A 21,241-nucleotide genomic window follows, 5' to 3' on the forward strand; every position below is an offset into this window, starting at 1 on the left:
TGCTCCAAACCAGCCCTCAGCTCCTGGCACCTCCAGCGGGGGCTGGCGACATGCACTCGTGCATTTCCTGGTAGTGACTCAGCTTTATGAACTCCTTCAGTTTTGTTCAGGAGGTGACTCAAGGGTCGGACGATAGTCTGGCGGGCAGGGTGTGTGCCTGGCACACGAATGACCCAGGTTTGATCCCTGGCGTCTCTATGGTCCCATGAGCCCCACCAGGAGTGGCCCCTGAGTGCAGAGCCAAGAGGAAGCCCTGAACACTGGCAGATGTGTCCCCTAAACAAAACCACACGCACTGAAGAGGAGACCCTGAATGGTCAGTCACCTTGCTACGGTGACTTTTTTTCTTGGGGGGGGGGGCTTTTTGGGTCACACCCAGTGATGCTCAGGGGTTACTCCTGGCTCTGCACTCAGGAATTACTCCCGGCAGTGCTGGGGGACCATATGGGTTGCCATGGATCGAACCCAGGGGGCCGTGTGCAAGATAAACGCCCTACCCACTGTACTATGGCTCTGGCCCCAACTGTGGTGACTTCTGAGTCTTCTAGTTTCTACCAAAGGGCTCTTTGGGGGACCTGAGAGGTAGTACCGGGGTTAAGGTGCATGCTTGGCACACAGTGGACTGAGCCCAGACTGCACGTGGTCTCCCCTGAGCACCTCCAGAAGGATCCCTAAGCACAGAGCCAGGAGTAAGCCCTGAGCACCAATGAGTATCAAAAACCCCAACAATTCAGAGGGGCTGAGGGATGATTCAGTCACCCTCCTGACTGGGCTGGGAGGTGGCTCATGTGGTCAAGTCCAGCCCATCAGCACCCCTGGACCCCAAGCACTGCTTGGTCAGACTCACCCAACTTGGTCAGGCTCTGACAGACACAGCCCCATGGGTGGGGTAGGAAGGTGGGATGTTCTCTTTTGTTTATTTTGCTTTGGGCGGCCATGCCCAGTGATGCTCGGGGTTGCTCCTGGCTTTGTGCTGAGGGATTACTCATGTCGGTGCTCCGGGGACCCTATGGGATGCGCAGGATTGAACTCGGGTTGACTGTGTGCAAGGCGAGTACCCTGCTCGCTGTCCTATCGCTCTGGTCCCCTAAGAGTATTCTTATTTGGCTCCTTCAACATGGGAACCGCCCGGGGGAGGTGTGGCAGCCGGGCAGCGAGTGTGGTCCAGGGCTGCAGGAGAGGTCCTGGCCATGGGGTCCTGCATCAGAGTGGGGACCTGGACTCTAGCGCCATGTCTGGGAGTCCAAGTTGTCCCACTGCCCCGACACTCTGGGGCCGCCGGTGATCCTGGCCAGAGGGGTCCACTTGCTTGCTCATGTGTAGGGAGCCCAGCCACCTCTGGGGGGCGCTGTTCCCTGCAAGGAATGTCAGCCCTGATAGTGACAGTTTCTCTCTCTCCCTTTCTCTCCCTCTTCCTCTTTCCCTTTTCCTCTTCTCCCTCTCTCCCGCTCTCCTTCTCTGTCCCTCTCCCTCTCCCCCCTCCCTCTCCCTTTCCTTCTCCCTCTCTCTCTTCCTCTCCTTCTCCCTCTCTCCCTCTCCCTTTTCCCTTTTTCTCTCCCTCTTCCTCTTTCTCTCCCTCTTTCCCCCTCTTCCTCTCCCTCTCTCTCTCCCTCTCTCTCCCTCTCTGCCTCTCTCTCCGTCTCTCCCTCCCTCTCCCTCTCTTTCTCCTTCTCTCTCTTCTTCCCTCCCTCTCTCTTTCCTTCTCTCTATTTCCCTCCCTCCCTCCCTCCCTCCCTCCCTCCCTTCCTCCCTCCCTCCCTCCCTCTTCTTCCCCTCTCCCAGGAGGACTACCACAGGCTCCTCACCAAGTATGCAGAGGCCGAGAACACCATTGACCAGCTGCGCCTGGGGGCCAAGGTATGGAGCTGGGGTGGGGTGCAGGGGTGGGGGGCTGCCTTCCTCCCGGGATGGCACTCCTTTACTTTCCTTAACATCCTCCTTAGCTGCTGCCTCCTGCTTCCCCTGCAGCTCCTGGGGAAAGCGGGACCCAGTTCACCTTCCACCCTCAGGCCCCTCTGTGACATTGGCCAGTGACCTTCCCTCCTCTCTGAGCTCACCCTCCTTTACCACCGATGAACTTGGACATCTTGAATCTGGGGTGCTCTGGAATTTCGCCAGAGGCTCTCCCCTTCTTCATCAACTCAGGGCTCATGGACCCACCTCTGGCTTCACGACTAGCTGTGTGACTTTAAGGCAGTGACTCCACCTCTCTGAGCCACAAAGGAGTGCCACCGCCTTTACATTCATTGTCTGGGGCTTGTTTGTTTCCTGGGTCTCCTCCTTCAGCAAGGGCTGTCCATCCCCTCCTGACAATTGAGTGTTAGGCTCAGGGTCCTGGAGAGGGGGCCGCCCCATCTACCCCCACCCCACCCCGACTTGCAGACAGCAGTGTGAACTGTGCATGGGGTATTGGGGGAGTCTTCCCCTTTTCTGGGGTGAGGCAGGAAGTGGGACCGTTGGTTTCCTGTGTCACCACCTACCCGGCTGCTCTTGCCCCATCAGGCTGCAGCGAGTGGGAAGGCTGGGTTCAGGGTGCAGCTCCCCACCCCCTCGGCCTCTGCTCTCAGCCCTGGGAGCCTGGCGAGAGGCAGGAAGTCCTAGGAGCCGGTGCCCTGCGACCCCAGCACCTGCCTCCACCCCCCACCGCCCCACCGCCCTGTCCTGGGGCTCCATATGAGGGGCCCATGGGCCCTTCCACCTGGCGGCCAGCCAGCTGCACCTCATGTCCCGTCCTGAGCTGGAGGGGAGAGTTGGGAGGAAGCCGGGTCCAGGTGGGGCCTCCTGTCCCGGAAACCACATTCTTCGGAGCACAGATGAGGTCTGAGGGCAGAGAACGGGTGGACAGTGCCAGCCCCCCTGTGTGCCCACGAAGTACAGGGTGGGCAGTCGAGACCCCAGTGAGGGATTGGGGTGCTGGAGGGCGTGCCACAGGGCAGGCCTGGAGCATCTCATGCCATCTGCCCTCCTTCCGGCCAACTCGACTCAGGGCACATCCTTGAAAGGACTTGAAAGGACTGGCCCATGTGCCCAGGTGCTGAGGAGGGTGCGGAGGTCTGGCGGGAAAGGTCTCCCCCTGGCTCTCCAGACTGGCTTTCTGCTCAGAGCACTGGCCTGGGAGCCTAGAGCCTAGAGTCTCGAGGGACTTTACTGCGAAAGGGGGCCGAGCAGCAGGATGACTTCTTTTTCAGGGTCCCTGCAGCTGAGCCCCTCCCCGCCAAGGAAGAGCTGCACCCATGGGAGAGGGAGCCAGGCTGGGCTGCTTCCCTGGACACCCAGGCTTGGCCCAGCGGGTGGGTGGGTGGGTGGGTGGGTGAGCAGGAACAGGGGACGCCCCTCCCCACACAGAGAGCCCAGGCAAAGTGTGTGACCAGCATCCCCGGGTCTGATCCTTCCCAGGAAAGAGAACAGACCCAACTGGGTGGGGGTGATGTGCTCACCACAGCGGTGACACGTGTGCAGTGGGGGTCCAGCCTCTGCCTGCAGGTTTGGGGGGCACCTTTGCCTCTCCACGTCCTGGGGAAGCTCAGGGTCAGAGGGGCCAGGAGCGGGTCTGGGGCAGAGGCACGGGGACACAGCAGAGGGATGCCATCCCAGTGTCAGTCACCAGCTGAGCCTGGTTGGGGAAACTGAGGCCTGGGGGATACCCCAGTGCGGTTAGGATCACAGAATTAGCCGACGTGAGGGGGAGGGTGTTTCCTCTCCTGGTTGGCCGGCGGGGGGGGGGGGGGGGCTCTTGAGCAGAACAGAGAGATAATAATCCTGGGTTCTTACAGCTGGAAAGGCTGTTTCAAGGGGGTCCCACAGCTCCGCCAGATGGGTGGGACCAGGAAGCCCAGATCAGAGATTCAGGGGCCAGGGCTGGGCACGGGTAACTGTTCATCACCCTGGCATCATCCACTGCCCGCCCACGCCCCCTCCCAGCCCTGCTCAGCTGTTATGGATCCAGTGAGACCAACCCTCTGCCCCCCAAGTTGGGAAAGGGGTCATTCTGCTGCCTCCCTGCTGGTCAGTGATGGGCCCAGAAGCTCCTGAGGCGGGTGGGACCGGGTGGTGCTGTCCTTGGGCAGTTGTGTGTGGCAGAGCTGGGGGGGACACTTCCTATTCTTCCCGCACCCACACTCTGGGCCCCATTCACGGGCTCATTAGCATTTTAAAGGCTGGAAAGCTCCATCTGTGCCGAGAATATTCGGGTCCTTATCCTGGAGTGTCCTGCATTCACTGGCCCACCTGCCTTCCCAGAATCCTGATTAACCCCCTCCTGAGCCAGTGGAGCTCCCTGGGACCCCCCTGCTTAAAGGGAGGGGGAGCATGAGACCTTGGGGCTCCGGGCTGGGTCCTGGTTCTTTCTAAAGACTGTTTGGCAGGGGAGGCGCCTGGGGAGACTGAGCTGCACCCAGCCCAGCTCCCCTTTGGTCCCTGGAACAAGGGCCCTTTCCCCCTGCTCCCTCAGACTGGGCTGAGGCTAGGGCGGGGCCGGGTGTGACAGGAGGAACCACCCCCTGAAGGAGGATGTAGGTCACTCAGGAAGAAAGGGGGGACGTGGGTGAGCGCCCACCCCACGGGCAAGCCTGAGCAGATGGCCAAGGGGATTATTAAAATCCAGCTTTGTTCTCCAGGCTCAGCCTGAAAGGGGGCGTGCCGGCAGGCCCTGCCGCCTGGGCCATTACCGACTCTCACTTTGCAGCTGGCTCACTGCCTCAGCTGGACGGGAAGAGCAGCTTAAGTGGGCTGCCTGCCTGCCTGCCAGGGCGAGGGGCTCCCGGCTGGTATTTTGAGGAGCAGGGGTGGGGGGCACCAGAATGGAAATGACCCTCCACGCTCCTGCCTCCGTGATGGTCACATCAGTGACAATGGTGGTGGTTTCGTGGTGGTGGCCGGCGATGGTAGTGAATAAATGTGATGATAACGGTGTGGGGGAGAGGGATGAATGTGAAGATGAAGGTAGTGGTGGGGTGACGAAAACAACGATGAGGAGGATGGTGGTGATGGAGGTGGCCGTGATGAATGTGAAGAATGATGCTGGTGGCTGGTGATGAAGACAGTGATGCTGAGGGGAGTGGTGGCGGCGGTGAATGTGGTGGTGACATGGTGGCGATGGCCATGTTGATGATGGTGATGATGATGGTGATGGTAGTGACAATGGCATCACGATGGTGATGACTATGGCGGCAGTGATCAATGTGATGATGGTGCTGGTGGTGGTGGTGGCGAGGTGATAAAGATGGTGCTGATGGTGATAGTGGTGGTGAATGTGGTGGTGAATGAAGTGGTGATGGTGATGAAGACAGTGATGATGATGGTGGTGAATGAGGTGATGGTGATGATAGTGGTTGATGGTGATGAAGACAGTGATGATGATGGTGGTGGTGAATGAGGTGATGGTGATGAAGACAGTGATGGTGTTGGTGATGGTGTTGGTGAATGAAGTGGTGATGGTGATAAAGACAGTGATGATGGTGATAGTGGTGGTGAATGTGGTGGCGAATGACGTGGTGATGGTGATGGTGATGAGGACAGTGATGATGGTGATGGTGGTGGTAAAGGTGGTAGTGAATGAGGTGGTGATGGTGATGGTGATGAAGACAGTGATGATGGTGGTGGTGAATGAGGTGATGGTGATGATAGTGGTTGATGGTAATGAAGACAGTGATGGTGTTGGTGATGGTGTTGGTGAATGAGGTGGTGATGGTGATAAAGACAGTGATGATGGTGATAGTGGTGGTGAATGTGGTGGCGAATGAGGTGGTGATGGTGATGGTGATGAAGACAGTGATGATGGTGATGGTGGTGGTAAAGGTGGTGGTGAATGAGGTGGTGATGGTGATGGTGATGAAGACAGTGATGATGATGGTGGTGAATGTGGGGGTGAATGAGGTGGTGATGGTGATGGTGGTGGTGATGGTGATGAATGTGATCACGTTGGAGGTGGTGATGTTGATGGTGGTGATCATGTTGGTGATGGTGATGGTGGTGGTTGGTAGTGGCCATGGTGCCGATGAATATGGGGATGAATACAGTGATGATGAGGGGCGTGGTGGTGGTGAATGTGATGATGGCGGGGTGGTCGTGGCGAATGTGGTGGTGATATGGTAGTGAGGTCATGTTGGTGATTGGGAAGATGGTGGTGGTAGTGGCATGGTGTTGATGAACATGGGGATGGTGGTGGTGAATACGATGGTGATGAGGGCGGAGGTGAGTGCAATGGTGGTGGTGATGGTGGTGAATCCAGTGATGGCGAATGTGATGGTGGTGGTGGTAGGGAGATCGGTGTTCATGGTGTTGACGTGACAGTCGTGGGGAAGGTGGTTGGGATAATCGTGCTCCAGTGGTGATGGTGTAATGAAGGTGAGAGCGAGGGCTTTGTTATTGAGGACACTCTGTACAGAGAAGGGAATTCAGCCAGCAGGTGTAGTACTCAAAGGGGAGCAGTGGCAGGGCTTGGTGGGGCCCAGATTCTGCCAAGTCCCCGCAATCCTCTCCAGCAAATGCCTATGGAGACCCAGAGGTGCCCAGTTCAGCTTGTGGGCCACACAGGCTACATGGGAGCCAGAGATGGCGCACAAACACAGGCATGGCCATGTTCAGTAAAAGTAAAACACCGTGGGCAAAGCCCTGCCGCACATCAGTGGCTTTTTGCCTTTTACTCCTGCTGACCAGCACCGGTCCACAGACCAGCAGGTTAGAAAACCACAGCTCGTATCCCTGTACTAACGTCACCATCCTCTAATTTTGATCTTCACACGGCCTCCCTTGCTTATCTGCCTGACAGCAGACATCTGTTCAACACTGGGCTATTTATCCCATTAAATCCATCCTCAAATAAAGGAGATCTGCTATGGCTTAGAGATGAATCCATCCACTTGTTCTCTGGGTCTCTACTCTAATTTCTCCCAACAGCTATTAATTGCTTTTTTTTTTTTTTTTTTTTTTTTGCTTTTTGAGTCACACCTGGTGATGCACAGGGGTTACTCCTAGCTCTGCATTCAGGAATCACTCCTGGCGGTGCTCAGGGGATCAGATGGGATGCTGGATATCGAACTCGGGTCGGCTGGGTGCAAAGCAAACGCCCTGCCTGCTTTGCTATTGCTCCAGCCCCAGTTGCTATTTTTTTTATGATCATTTTTGTCAGAAATACTTTAAGGGCAATAATAATATGATCATAATGTCATTGTGCTACATATTTAACTACTGTGTTGATTATAAGACTTTGGCGATTAAATTTTATTCTTACACACATTATTGATAAAAAATGACTGATGTGGAAGTCACAGGCTCGGTTATCATCCCAGCACTGTGTCTACTGAAGAATTTGAGTGACTCAACCTGGGTTCTGTTTCTTCATCAGTTAGACACGTAAACCTTTCACTTGGTGTCTGTGGGGTCCTGGAACTCACCGGAAGTTGTGTCTGCCATCGGGCATGTTTGCTGGGCACCAGGACGAGGGTGTGGGGTGGAGGGCTGACCTCTGGGTGTGGCTCCCTGGGTCCTGACTGCCTCTGCCATCCCTCACCTTCCCTACAGGTGAACCTGTATTCGGACCCGCCTCAGCCCAGCCACAGCATCCACATGGGTACCATGTCCCAGGGGACCAAGGTCTTGTCCTTCACCATCCCGCAGCCCCACTCTGCCGAGAGGTGGCCCCACCCCTCCGCCGTCCCGCAGAACTCCGAGGCCACAGGTGAGTCTGGGACAAGTTCCAGGCTGGTTCCGCCCGAGATTCTGTGTGCGTCTATGTATCTCAGGTCGGGGGGCAGGGGGACACTTCAGTGGCGACAGCACTGGCTTCAGGCTGTGGGGGAAGGTGAGGGTCATCTCTGGCTCATGCAGTCGGTGGGAGCTGTATGACCGGACCACTGAGCAATGGGGTCACTGGGTCAACTGGTGACAGGGTAGGGCAGGACACTGCACCAGCCTTGTCACTCTTGGTCCCAAGAAATTCGCACAGTGTTCATGGGCACCCCCTACTGGCAGCGAGGGGCATTGAGATAGGAATGGGAGCGTGTGGGAGAGGGTGGGAATGGAACCCTTGCCTCTCTGAGATGGAGTCACCCCGTGTGGTGATGGGCCCAGGCCAAACTTTGTTCTCCACTGAAGGGATTTTAGCAACAGCGGGTAGGGTGTTTGCCTTGCACGCGGCCGACCCAGTCGACCTGAGTTCGATTCCTCTGCCCCTCTCAGAGAGCCCGCCAAGCAACCAAGACTATCTCGCCCCCACAGCAAAGCCTGGCAAGCTACCTGTGATGTATTGGATATGCCAAACACAGTAACAACAAGTCTCACAATGGATACATTACTGGGTCCACTTGAGCAAACTGATGAACAGTGAACGGGAGGACAGTGACAGTTAGTTTGTTTATGTGTTTGAATTTTGGTCCACACCCATCTGTGTTCAGGACTTGTTCCTGGCTTGGCACTCAGGAAGCGCTCCTGGCAGGCTCAGGGGGCCCAGTGGGATGTCAAGGATTGGACCTGGGTGGGCCATGTGCAAAGCAAGTGCCCTCACCACTGTTCCATCTCGCCAACCTGGAGAATATTATGTTTTGCTTGATTTTGGTTTTCTGTTTTTGAGTCACACTTGACAGTCGGGGCTGACTCCTGGATCTGTGCTCAGTGCTAGGGGGACCACTGGGGATAGGGATGCTGGTCAAACCCAGGTGGGGCTAGTGCAAGGCAGACTTCCCACCCGCTGTGCCATCATTTTGACCTCAGGGCTCTGTGGCTGTGTCTTCCAGGGGGCCTGATCTCTGGAGGGGACCTGAGCCCCTCCTCATCCGCTGGTGCGCCCACCCCTGGGAGGCTCCCTGAAAACCAAGGCCTCGCCAAGGACCAACCCTCTGCAGAACAGACCCAGGTCCTGGCTTCTCAGGCCAGGCGGTTCCTGGCCAAGGTGAGTCGGGTGAGGGGCTTGTCCAGGTGAGTGGGGACTCGCCATCGCCCCCTGCTGGCTGACAGGAGCGTTCTCTGCAGGGCGCCCTCCTCCCTCTGGGCTAGAGTTGATTTGACCTTTTGGAAGTTTCTTGATCTCAGGCCACCAGCTCCTGCCTCCCAGTTCACCCAGTAGCAGGTGCCCCCCTGGGGCTGGAGAGCATCTCCTCCTCTCCCCACCTGGGCTTTGTGAGCCTTCAGCTGGGTCCTCTGGGGTGACTCTGCCCATGACCTGGAAGGGAAGTAGAATCTCTCTGCTTTTCCACTTGCTTGCAGAGAAACCGCCCTGCCCTCTTGGTTCATTACTGCAACCCGTTCCGAGTTCATCTCTCCAAGGGCTGTTATATTCTCATCACACAGCCCAGGCAACTATGGGTTGTTTGCAGGTTCAGTTTATAACTGCCTGTTTGGCCTTAGTCCCCAAAGTGCTTTTCCCCAAACAGCTTAGAAAATGCACCAGAATCACACGGGTGTGAGCACACAGACCCGGGGCGGGAAGGGGAGAGAAAACGCACTTAGGGGAGTCAGGACACAAAAATGTTCTGTTGTGCCCCTAGATACTTTTCCCAATTCTCACTGAATTTTTTCCCAGTGCACAGAGGGTAAACCTGACCTCACCAGTTGTCCATAAGACAGTTGTTCAGGGCAAAACCAGCATTCTGCCCTTTCTCTTGTGCTAAACCAGCATTCTGCCCTTTCTCCGATGCTAGCAGCTTTGTTGAGATATACTCACGTCTACTAAGGGTTCCCTGTAATCCACTCGTTTAAAGCTTATGCGTGGCCAGAAATGTTGGGGCTGGAGTGACAGAGGGTACAGCAGTTAAGGCGTTTATGTGGCACGTGGGCATCTCACCTGATTCCATCCTCAGCATCCCATCTGGTCCCTGAGCCTCTCCAGGTGGGATCCCTAAGCACAGGGCCAGGAGTCAACCCTGAGCACTGCACCGAAACAGAACAGAGCAAAGAAAGAAATACTAACGTAAATGGCGTATGTTTGGGGCAGCCGCAGGGGACTCACGGCCTCTGCCTGCGCCCATCAGCGGGGTCATGTCTGAGCATTTTCATCTCTGTGTCTGTGAAGGCTCCCTCCCGTTCTAGCGCCAGGCTGGCGCGCCTCTGCTTTTGTCTCTGTGTAATTGCTTGGCCAGACGATGGCCCGCCTGCATCCTCGGGCCATCCCATTAGCTTTCCTTCAGCATCTGTCCTCTTGGTTCATTACTGGAATCCGTTTCCAACTCACCTCTCCATGGCGCGCCCGAGTTGCCCAGCATGACCATACCCCCACACCATCATTTGCTGCTGCCCTTGGTGCCATCCCTGGGCAGACGAAGTCATCCAGCCTCAGGTGACTCACTAGTGCTTGCCATGTGACCCATCCACAGGGAGCAACACTCACTCACCAAGCACCTACCAAGCTTCAAAGACTTCACATCACAAAAAAAGAATTTGAAAGATCTCAGCGATTCTTTCTAAGAGAGGGAGGAAAGTCTCAACGAGTGCTTGTGGGGGGGGGGGCCCACAGGTGAGTTTTTTCTGCCAACCAGGCCTGTGGTTAAAGAGAGAATCCAAGAGTGCTCAGTTTCTGCAGTGCTGGGGGTACCTGGACCCAGTGGTTCTCAGGGGCCTTCAAGATGCCCCCTGGCAGTGCTTGTGGGGGACCATGTGCTTCTGGGAGTGGAACCGGGCCAGGGGCATGGACTGTCCTCACTGCTGTGCCATCTCTCAGTGCTTTATTGATATACTTTGGATGCTGAAACAGAAATTGGAGTTACATGGATTATATATTTAAGAATCACTCACCGCTTTTTTACGTTTTGAATATGACTCCCAAAGAGTGTAAGATTAGGGCCAGGTGAGTCAGAGGGATGGAGCACATGCTTTGCCTGCGGTTGCCCTGGGGTCCATACCTTAGACCCCGAGTACCCTGAGCACCGCCACATATGCCCCTCCCCCGCCCAAACCCACAGTAAACTGTTAAGTGACACATATAACTAGCTTGCATTGCCTTTCTGCTTTGTATGTCGTATAAGTTTTACCATATACGTATACATTTTTATACTTCAGCTCTGGGCTGGTGCTTTCGCAAAAATGATTCTTGTGGGGCCGGAGTGGTAGTACAGCAGGGAGGGCTTTGGCCTTGCACACAGCTGACCCAGGTTCTATCCCCGGCATCCCACAGGGTCCCCTGAGCACCACCAGGAGCTGAGTGCAGAGCCAGGAGTAACCCCTGAGCATCACTGGGTGTGACCCAAAAAGCCAAAAAAAAAAAAATCACTGCACTGTAGCGCTGTCCTCCCGTTGTTCATCGATTTGCTTGAGCGCGCCCAGTAACGTCTCCTTTTTGAGATTTGTTGTTACTGTGTTTGGCATATCGATTACATCACAGGTAGCTTGCCAGGCTTTGCTGTGAGGGCCTCTCAACTCTACTAGACTCCATGGGCTGGAGCAATAGCACAGTGGGTAGGGCATTTGCCTTGCACGTGGCCGACCTGGCTGACTGAGTTTGATTCCTCCGCCCCTCTCTGAGAGCCCTGCAAGCTACTGAGGGTATCTCGTCTGCACAGCAAAATAATAATAATAATAATAATATAATAATAATAATAATAATAAAGAATCTCTGAATCATCCTTTGCCTTTTTTTTTCTATTGAAAACTTGCTGGAGGTGCTAGAGCCATAGCACAGCGGGTAGGGTGTTTTCCTTGCACGCAGCTGACCCAAGCTTGATTCCCAGCATCCCATGTGGTCCCCCAAGCACCACAAAGAATAATTCCTGAGTGTATGAGCCAGGAGTAACCCCTGAGCATTGCTGGGTATGACCCAAAAAGGAAAAAAAAAGTTGCTTGGGTGGGGGTTGGGGAACCAGAGCGATAATACAGTGAGTAGAGCACTTGCCTTGCACACAGCTGACCTGGCCTTGATCTCCTGCACACCATATGGTCCCCTGAGCACTGCCAGGAGTGATTCTTGAGTGATTCAGGTGTAATCCCTGAACACTACCGGCAGCCCCCATCCCCCTCAAAAAAAGTTGCTTGGGGACAGGAGAGAACACAGGTTGTATGCCTTGTATGCTCTGGCCTGGTCCCTAGCTCCACAAGGCCCCTGAGCATCTCCAAGGGTTCCCCTGGAGTCCCTGAGCACTGAAGGACCCTCAGTTTCTCTCACTGGAACCCCAGCCTGATTAGTCAAGTACTAGAAGTAGCCCCTGGACCCCCTCAGCACCATTTGGGAGTCCCCCTCCATCGTTCCTAATAAAGGTTGTTTTGTAAAGGCAATTGAGGTGCAGGTCAGAGACCCTCACCAAGGACAGAGGGAGGATTTGGCAAAGTCTCCCCACCCCCTACCCTTTGTTCCTGAATGAAGCGTTCCACACAGAGAGCTGTGGTGGGTTGCCACGGGGCTGTGGAGGCTGCACCCACCTTGATTGTCTAGTTGTTGTTCTTCCGGGGATCGAACCCCCAGAGGTGAGGCTTCTACTATGCCTCCCAGCCCTCCCTTCTACCTTGACCTCTGGTGGTTGTTGCCGATGGTGGGACCTGTGGCCAGGGGTACTGCAGGTGATAGGGATGAAGTGGAGACTCCAGAGCCATCCTTGGGATGCTGGGGAAGGCATGTGATGCCCTGGATAGGACCCAGGGCTTGGCAAGCTGGTGCTTTGCCCTTGAGCCCTGTCCGGGCCTGAATAGAGAGATGTGATCCCCGGTGGCCTAAAGGTCAGGTCATCCCTGGCACATGGATCTGGGATTTCGTGTGTGAATTCTGATGGTTTTGTTTGGTTTGGTTTAGTTTTTAGTTTTGGGGTCACACCTGGTTATGACTCTTACTCTTGTCAGATCTCAAGAGGACATTAGGGGATGTCAGGGATCAAACCGGGTGGGCCGTGACTGAGACCTCTGTACTATCTCTCCAGCCCCAAATTCTGATGGTTTTATGTGAACCTACCCATGTGCTTAGTTCTTCCTGGCTGCATTGTTTTCCACGGAGAGGGTCTTTAGCTGGTTCCTGAGCCGGCCCAGCCCTCACCAGGCTAGAGTTAATCCCCAGCCTTCGAGGCCTCTCTCTCACGGCTGAGGGGCATGGCTGGGGACCAACTTCAGAAAGCTGGCAGAGGACTGTCCTCCAGGCCCTGGTGGAGGGTGCCTCTTGGCATGTGTGTATGTGTGCACACGTGTGCATATGTGCATGTGTGTATTCATGCATGTGCGTGTGTGCATGCATGTGTGCTTGTATGTGCATATGTATGCATGTACGTGTGCATGCATGTGTATGTGTGTGCATGTGTGTGTGCGTGTATGTGGGCCTCCTCCCCTGGAGTGGGTATTTACGAGCCCGTGTCCTTCCCTCCGTGCCCAGGTGGAGTCCTTTGCAGGCCTGATGCAAGCAGGATATCTCACGCCCCAGGACCAGCTCAAGGTACCGTACCCTCAGGAGCCCCCCAGTGCCCCGGCCCCGGCCTCATCTTCCCCCATAGCCCCATCTCTGCGTCACATATTCAGGAATCCCAGACTCCACTAACACCCCCACTTGACTCCCCCAGTGATGTCACTCCCGGTACCCAGTTCCTGCTCGTGAAACAGCAATGGTGGCATGCCAGGGACAGTGACTGCCACTTATATTTGCTCATTTTATCACCGAAACCAGGGAAGGAGGTTGGAACCATCTCTGCCCGAGTACCCGTTAACTGGGGTGGACCCCAGAGCAGAGTGACAGATGTCTAAAGGCTGTCTGATTCCCAAGACCATCTGTCCTCACTGGCTCTCCTGCTCCCTGCTCATCCATCTGCCTCTCGGCAACCGCAAAGAACTCTTGTCTTTCTAGTTTCTTGTTGCTTGGCTTGGGGGCCACACCCAGCAGTGTCCGGGTGGTTTGGGGCCCATGAGGGGCTCAGGGCTCAAGGGTTACTCCCAGTGATGCTGGGGGGGATGTGGGGACTTGCAAGGCTGCAGCGTGCCACACTGGACAGCTCATCAAGCTCTCCCCATCCACCCCTTCTGTAGTATCTTGGTTGTGGGCTTGTCGGTTTGTTGGGAGCCACACCCAGCAGTGCTCTGGGCTTTTCCCTGACTCAGAACTCAGGCATCACTCCCAACAGTGCTGGGGGAACCCAATGGATGCTGAGGATCAAGCGGGGGTCAGCTGCAGGCTAGTCAAGCCCCTTCACCCCTGGACTATCTCCGGCCCCTTTTGTAGTTTCTTTACCATAAAACAAAACAAAACAAAACAAACAAAATAACCACTCCAAAACGACCAAAGCAGCGAGATCCCTCATTGAACTGGGCTGTTGCCCTTAGGACTCTGTAGCTCCAGATCACTGTGGGCCTGTGTCATATTAGATGGTGGCCCCATTGGCTAGGGCCGCAGGACAGAGCAGGGGGAGCTCTCCCAGCTGGGCGCCTGGGAACTTGTGGCATCAAAGCTGGACCTATCGAGGATTCTTTCTTTCTGGCCGGGCACCTCCCCTCCTGGGCTCTTGTCTTGGCTCCCACTGGTCACACCCCCGGGACCCAGCAGGGGGAGCCCAGTTTGCTGGGTGTGTCCCCCAACAAACAGACAAGCCCACAATCAAGAGTAAGAAGCCCAACAACACTCTGTGACCATCGTCAGTGTAAACGCTACCAGGGGAGGAAGGTGGCGCCCTAGACTGACTCAGGCTGTGCATGAAGGAGGCCTGGGTTCAGTCCCCGTGCCACAGAGACTCCAGGGTACCTCAGGAGGGAGCCTCTCGCACCGACCGGGGCCAGTGCCAGGCACAGCCCTGGGTAAACAGGTCTGTAGCAGGGCTACTGCAAGGATGAAGCAGACAAGACAGATGCAGGACACAAAAGCGTGGGGTCAGGGGGTTCAGCCTTGCATACCAAGAGCCCTGATTCTCCAGCACATGCCTTCTTTTTTTAATTAAAGAACTGTGATTTACAAAGTTACTGAGAGTTGAGTTTTAGCCATATAATATTTTAGATATATAATATTTTAGACATATATTTTAACATAAATTTTAGACATAAATATTTTAGACATATAAATTTTCAGGGCTGGAGCAATAGCACAGTGGGTTGGGCGTTTGCCTTGCACGTGGCTGACCCGGGTTCGATTCCCAACATCCCATATGGTCCCCCAAGGACCACTATGAGTAATTTCTGAGTGCAGAGCCAGGAGTAATCCTCGTGCATTGCCGAGTGTGACCCAAAAAGAAAAAAAAATTAGACATATAATATTTCAACACCAATCCCACCACCAGTGTCAACTTCCCTCCCCCAGTGTTCCCAGATTCCCTCCCCACCCACCATCCCCGCCCCCACAGCCCCATCTGTCAACTTGACGGGCACATGACAGAGTTTCAGTGGTTGCAGCTCAGAGCTCATGTTTTCAGTTGTGTTGACTCTGTGTTTGGATGTATGACTACAGCACTCACCCACATCACCAGTATAACTGAAACTCTGATGCCTGTGTTTACCCATTACTTCCTGTTATTGCCCCCCCCCCCACTCCTCTTGGTTTCTTTCCTCCTCTGAGCTCCTCCCTAAACACTGGGGTTAAAATTGATCAAGGCATCCCCCTTTTACTACGGTACTTTCCCTCATCCAGTAATCTGTATACCACAGATAAGTGAGTCTGTGTTTGTTTTTCTTCTGGCTTACTTCACTCAACATTATTGTCATAGCTAAAGTGGATTTAGCTCAAAGCAATTTTTACAGGAAGAGGTTGCAGACAGACGCTTCCAGTTCCAGCCAGGTTGCAGGAAATTGCATGATTTGTTCATTCCATGTAGCTGCGTAGTATTCCATTGCATATATATATATCCATATATATATATGTATGTATATATATATCATGTCTTTATAATCCATTCATCTGTTGTTGGACACCTAGGTTGAGTCTGTATTTTAGCACATACATGTGTACCCATGCAACAATGAATTATGGTGTGCATATGTCCTTCTGAGAGAGCTAGAGGCCCCAAAGTGGTATTGCAGGGCCATATGGCACTTCAACTCTAAGTTTACTGAGGACTCTCCATACTGTTTTCTACAGGGGTCATACCAGACAACACTCCCACAATCAGCGGATGAGAGTTTTTTGGGTTTTTTTCTGCTTTTGTCCTGGCTCTCTGCACTCAGGAATTACTCCTGGCGGTGCTCAGGTTGGCCGTGTGCAAGACAAACACCCTTCCTGCTGTGCTGTCACTCCAAGCCCCAGTTCCTACTATTTTTGATGCATCACATGTCTTCTTGTGGATTGTCTGAAATCAACAACCATCAGAAGAACAAGGGCAAACGTTTACAGAGATTTAACCAGGACGGGCTATTCCCTAGCAGTTGGGGCTAGTAGCTGTAGGTGCAGAAGACTAATAAGTCGATTTAACTCAAAGCAATTTTCACAGGGAGAGGTTGCAACGGGAAGAAGGTGACAGAAGCTTCCAGAATGCTGGCTTTCCAGGAGAGAGAACACCCATAAAGCATTCACCCAGCTCCTCTCTTCGGGCTTAGCCAGTTAATCTTTTAAATTAAGCATACCTATTTCTGTAACTATATGCATACCCAGCATAGAGGGCCCCAAATAAACAAAATATATATATATATATATATATTTTTATGGTAGCATATTTTCCGCGACGGTGTGTCATGTCAGCAGCACAGAGCACTTTCTAAGTCTGGGGCCGGGTTCTCTCCCCTGTCTCACAGAGGATTAACCCTTTCATTTCCTTCCCCCTCCAGACCAGTCCCCGCTCCCCAGGGAGTTGGAAGGTGGGGAACGAGGCTCTCTAGGGGTCCTCAGTCTGTTATTTGAACCGAGTGAGTGGGCTGGGGGTGGTCAGCCTGCAATGGGGATTTGCCCCCATGTTTCAGCCTTGACCATCACCTGCGGGCCGCCTCTTACTGGTTTTGACAACCAGGAGCCAGTCTTGGCCACAACTTGCGTGCCCCGCCACGCCCTCTCTGTGCTTCCACGTCCCCTTCTCTGACTGGAGGTGGCCAGGGACCCTCTTGGAGGGCTTTCTTGGAGGAGGGGGGAGGCTCCGACCTGGTGCCTGCCTGTTCGGCAGCTTTTTCTGTTGCGACCAGCCCAGTCAGTGATGATGGTGGCTCCCATGCCGGGGAGAGATGAAAGACCCCAAACCTGCAACTGAAAGTCCAGAATGAGGGTTTTGGGGGTGGGGGCTTCTGGGAGTGTGTGTGATGCTGCAACTGCCACGGAATGTTGGGGACCCCAGGGAGGTCAGTGGGGCCTCAGAAGCTGGTGCCAACACGCTGAGCTGGGTCCCTGCTGTGCCAGTCTGATGGCAAAGAGCTTGACCTACACGGGCAGGCTGGCTCCTGTGACTCCTCGCACCTCTGGCCACTGTCTCCTGGGGACGTGGGCACCCCCTGGCCTTTGCAGACCCAGGGTGAGTCCCGTGAACCCCATTTCCCCAGGCCCTCACACACTATGGTCTCCAGCGTTGTATCTGCCTGGACGATGCCTGTGGGCACGGGGCACCCACTCTTCTGCTCTGCTTGATTGCAGGGCTTCCAGCGGCTGAAGGCGGCCCACGCGGCCCTGGAGGAGGAGTATCTGCAGGCGTGCAGGGCGCAACGCCGGTCCCCGCAGCAGGCCGGCTCCAAGTGCACCCCGGGGACCTTCGATCCTGGCAGGTGGGTGGCTGCCCGGGTCTCTGGGAGGCAGCGCTCAGCTCCTGCTTCGGCATGCAGAGACTCGGGGGTGGGGCATGGGGAGGACTGCTCCTCGCCCAGTGCTCAGTGCTTCCAAAGGAGAGATTGAGCTGCACGTCCTTGACCCGTCTGCCGTGAGGGGCGGCTGTGGGGATAGGCTGAAATCCCTTGTGGGTGAATGGGGAAACTGAGGCCAGAAGGACTTGTTCTGGGTCCCACAGCCAGGGGAAGGGGCGGAGTCCACCTGGATCTCGTTTGCTCCCTCTTTATCCCAACACAGAGGCATTTATGCTCCCCCAGCCTCACCCCACCCCGTCCCGGGCCTGCTCTGGGGTCCCTTCTCTTGCTCGCTCATGGCTTCTCTGTTCTCAGGGAGCTGGAGTCAGAGATCTTCCAGCTGGGAATTCGCCTGGAGGAGTTGAAGGACCACCTGGACCAGAACCAGCAGGTGTCTGAGCCATCGTCATCGCTGCAGGGCTGGGCCCCGCCTCTGGACAGCTCCCCCGCCACACCCCGGTCCCTGCAGCCCACGCAGCCGGCCAGGCAGACAGTCTGCCCAGCCCAGGTACCTGCCCCCTGTTCAGCTGTGCCTGCCCACCCCTCCATGCTTCACTCCTCACTGCCCCACACACCCACCCTGGGCCGGGACCTGGGTGCATGGCACTCAGCAGGAACACAACAGAGGCTCGGAGACTCCCCTGGGGGGCAGTGCTCGCTCCTGGCAGGAGATCCCTCGCCACTCACTGTGACCCCCGTACATTGCCACGACTCTAAATGATGAGTCACAGGGGAGGAGAAGTTCCAGGGAGCCAGACAGGAGGGCGTGGGAGGAGCAGGTAGGAACCAGGGGGTGAGGTGGGGAGCAGCCCAGGGAGTGTGCTAAAGCCCCTCCTGCAGGCAAAGCCAGGGAAGGGGGTGCGGCCATCATGGAGAAGTCGCTGGTTGGGTACCTTAGAGTCCTGGGGTCTTTAGCCAGGGTGATGAAACCACCTTTGTGGTGGGGACCGGGGGAGGGCAGTGCAGGGGGAGCGGAAAGGTCTAGAAGGCACTTTTTTTTTGTTTGCTTTTGTTTTGTTTGGGGGCTATACCTGGCAGTGCTCAGGGCTTACTCCTGGCTCTGCACCTAGAGATTACTCCTGGCAGGGCTCAGAGGAACCTAGAGGATGCTGGGGATCGAACCCGGGTCAGCTGCGTGCAAGGCAAATGCCTTACCTGCTGTATTATCACATCTACCCCATAGAAGGGGCTGGAGCGATAGCACAGCGGGTAAGGCGTTTGCCTTGCATGCAGACGACCCGGGTTTGATTCCTCTGCCCCTCTCGGAGAGCCTGGAGAGCTACTGAGAGTATCTTGCCTGCACAGCAGAGCCTGGCAAGCTCCCTGTGGCATTTTCGATACGCCAAACACAGTAACAACAAGTCTCACAATGGAGACGTTACTGGACCTGCTCGAGCAAAACCATGAACAATGGGAGGACAGTGCCACAGTGCAGCACTACCCCCTAGAAGATGCTTCTGACTGGATGAGGGTGATGGGGGTGGGGGACAGGGGGAGCCGGGAGGGAGCCAGGGGCCACCTCCAAGCCTGTGCCTTCCTTGTGTTGTCGGATGGATTTGGGGGCTCTGGCAAGGATGGGGGCTCCAGCCCAGGGGTGTCTGGGAAAGCGACTTGTACCTTCCCTCCAGCTCCCGTGCCCCCCGGGAGACATGGCTGCAGAGGGGCGCAGGTGGCAGAGACGGGTCTGCGTGCCCTGTTGCTCGGTGGCAGAGAAGTTGGGGATCAGATAGGAGCCAAGGTTGCCCATAGGGCGTGGCAGCGAGGCCTGGGCATTGTGGGATATTGTTCATGGTAGCTGGGGCCGGGTGGTCCCATGTTGGGGGGACTGGGTGGGGGTGGGGGTCAGGGAGAGCTACTTCTCACGCCATGCTCAGCCCCACAGATGACGGCGCTTCTTTGTTTGTTGCTACTTTTGGGGGGCCATGCCCAGTCGTGCTCTGGGCTTATTCCTGACTCTGTGCTCAGGGATCATTCCTGCTGGGCTCGGAGGACCGTATGTGGTGCTGGGGACTGAACCCAGGTCAGCTGCATTCAAGATAAACACTTGACCGCTGTACTACTGAGACCTGGGTGCTTCTCCCAGGCACCCCCTGGCAGATAGAAACCCAGAGCCTTGTCTTGAGCAGGGAACGTCTTGGGGTGCTTGTACTGGAAAGGAAGGGGCTAGGGAAAGAGGCTTCAGGCCTCATGTGCCTGAGGTCACCTCAGCACTGCCCCCTTCTTGAGAGGTGAGTGAGGAAGTCAGCTGAGTCTCAGTTTCCTGCCTGTTAAGGGTGTGGGAGGACCCTCTGCTTCGGGGCCGTGAGCATCAGAGAGGGCTGAGCACTGTGTGGCTTGGAATAAGTAGGTGCTCAGCTAATGGTAGGGTCCAGACAGGGGCTTTTGATGACAGAGCTCCTCTGTGAAATACCATTGGCAGTCATGGGACTGTTCCCAGGTGTGACAAGATGGGTTGGGTGCTAGAGCCGGTGACACCCCCTGAGCTCAGCAACGCTAGAGGGGATGGTGTTCATCTATGTGTCTCATTATTGACTATGAAGCTGACTATGGCATGTGACTGGTATTGTATTCCTGTGACCTTGGCCCATTACCTTGATCTCATGACCTTGACCCTGTGACCTTGGCCTCATGACTTTGGCCCCATACCTCCTGCACAATGGGAGAGGGGGGTTGCATCATGGATCTGGTCTGTTTCCCTGGTGCCTGCCCGGACCCAGCCCTTGAAAAGTGGAGGTGAGTGAGGCCCCCATCCGACCTCTGCCCCTCCATCTCTCTGGCCCCACAGCCAGAGGCCACCAGCACAAGCCCCCACTGGCCACAGGCCAGGAGGGAGGCGGGTATGGACTGCAGCGAGGAGGAAGCGGAGGAGGAACAGGGGCTGGGTGGCCCGGCCTCGCCCAGGCACAAGGAGAGGCAGATGGAGCAGGACTTCCATGGCCTCCTGGAGCGGTGAGGACCTCAGGACGGGCTGAGGGGAGAGGGGGTGGAGAGGGGGTCTGCCCAGGGGCTGCTCTTGGCTGCATCTGCCGAGCCGCCACCCTGTCTGTGACTCTTGCAGGTACCTGAATGTGAAGTCGCGCCCGGAAGCCTTGAGGAGGGAGGAGGAGGACGAGGAGGAGCAGGAGGGGCAGGACTGCACCCTGGAAGTTGACCGGGGGGCTGCTCTGGAGAACATGGAACCCAGCAGACTCCCCTCAACACACACTGGGAGAAGTCACAAGGCCCCCCTCAAGTATGTCAGGGAACCGCCTCTAGCCTCCGACCATCTAAGTCCATCATGGAGAAAGTCTCACTAGAGCTCTATTGTCTTTAATGCGGAGGTTAATGAACGAGTGAGTGAATGATCGTGAGTGAACAAATGAATGGATGAATGGTAAGTGAATAGGAGGAGTACATGGATGAGTGAGTGACTGGATGATGAGTGAGTGGATGAATTAGTGAGTGACTGAATGGATGAAGGATGAGTTAGTGAGTAATGGATAAATGGATGGATGGATGAATAGATGGATGAATGAGTGGTGGAATGAATGAGCGAATGAATGAGTTTGTGAATAAATGAATGCACGAACGATGAGTATGTGAATAACGAATGGATGGATAGATGGATGGGTGA

At 55.4% G+C, this 21,241-nt stretch overlaps 1 protein-coding gene across 1 annotated transcript in view; it reads left to right on the forward strand.

Moving 5' to 3' along the window:
• AKNA (AT-hook transcription factor) overlaps positions 1-21,241 on the forward strand; it is a 60,748-nt gene that overhangs the window by 21,874 nt on the left and 17,633 nt on the right. The window contains 8 exon segments of the mRNA XM_056138591.1: positions 1,783-1,857; positions 7,522-7,678; positions 8,733-8,887; positions 13,277-13,336; positions 17,426-17,553; positions 17,944-18,136; positions 20,414-20,577; positions 20,687-20,860. Of these exon segments, the coding sequence (XP_055994566.1) occupies positions 1,783-1,857; positions 7,522-7,678; positions 8,733-8,887; positions 13,277-13,336; positions 17,426-17,553; positions 17,944-18,136; positions 20,414-20,577; positions 20,687-20,860 (1,106 nt within the window).

Source organism: Sorex fumeus, unplaced genomic scaffold, assembly GCF_029834395.1.
Source record: "Sorex fumeus unplaced genomic scaffold, SorFum_2.1 ptg000129l, whole genome shotgun sequence".
Classification (NCBI taxonomy): Eukaryota; Metazoa; Chordata; class Mammalia; order Eulipotyphla; family Soricidae; genus Sorex; species Sorex fumeus.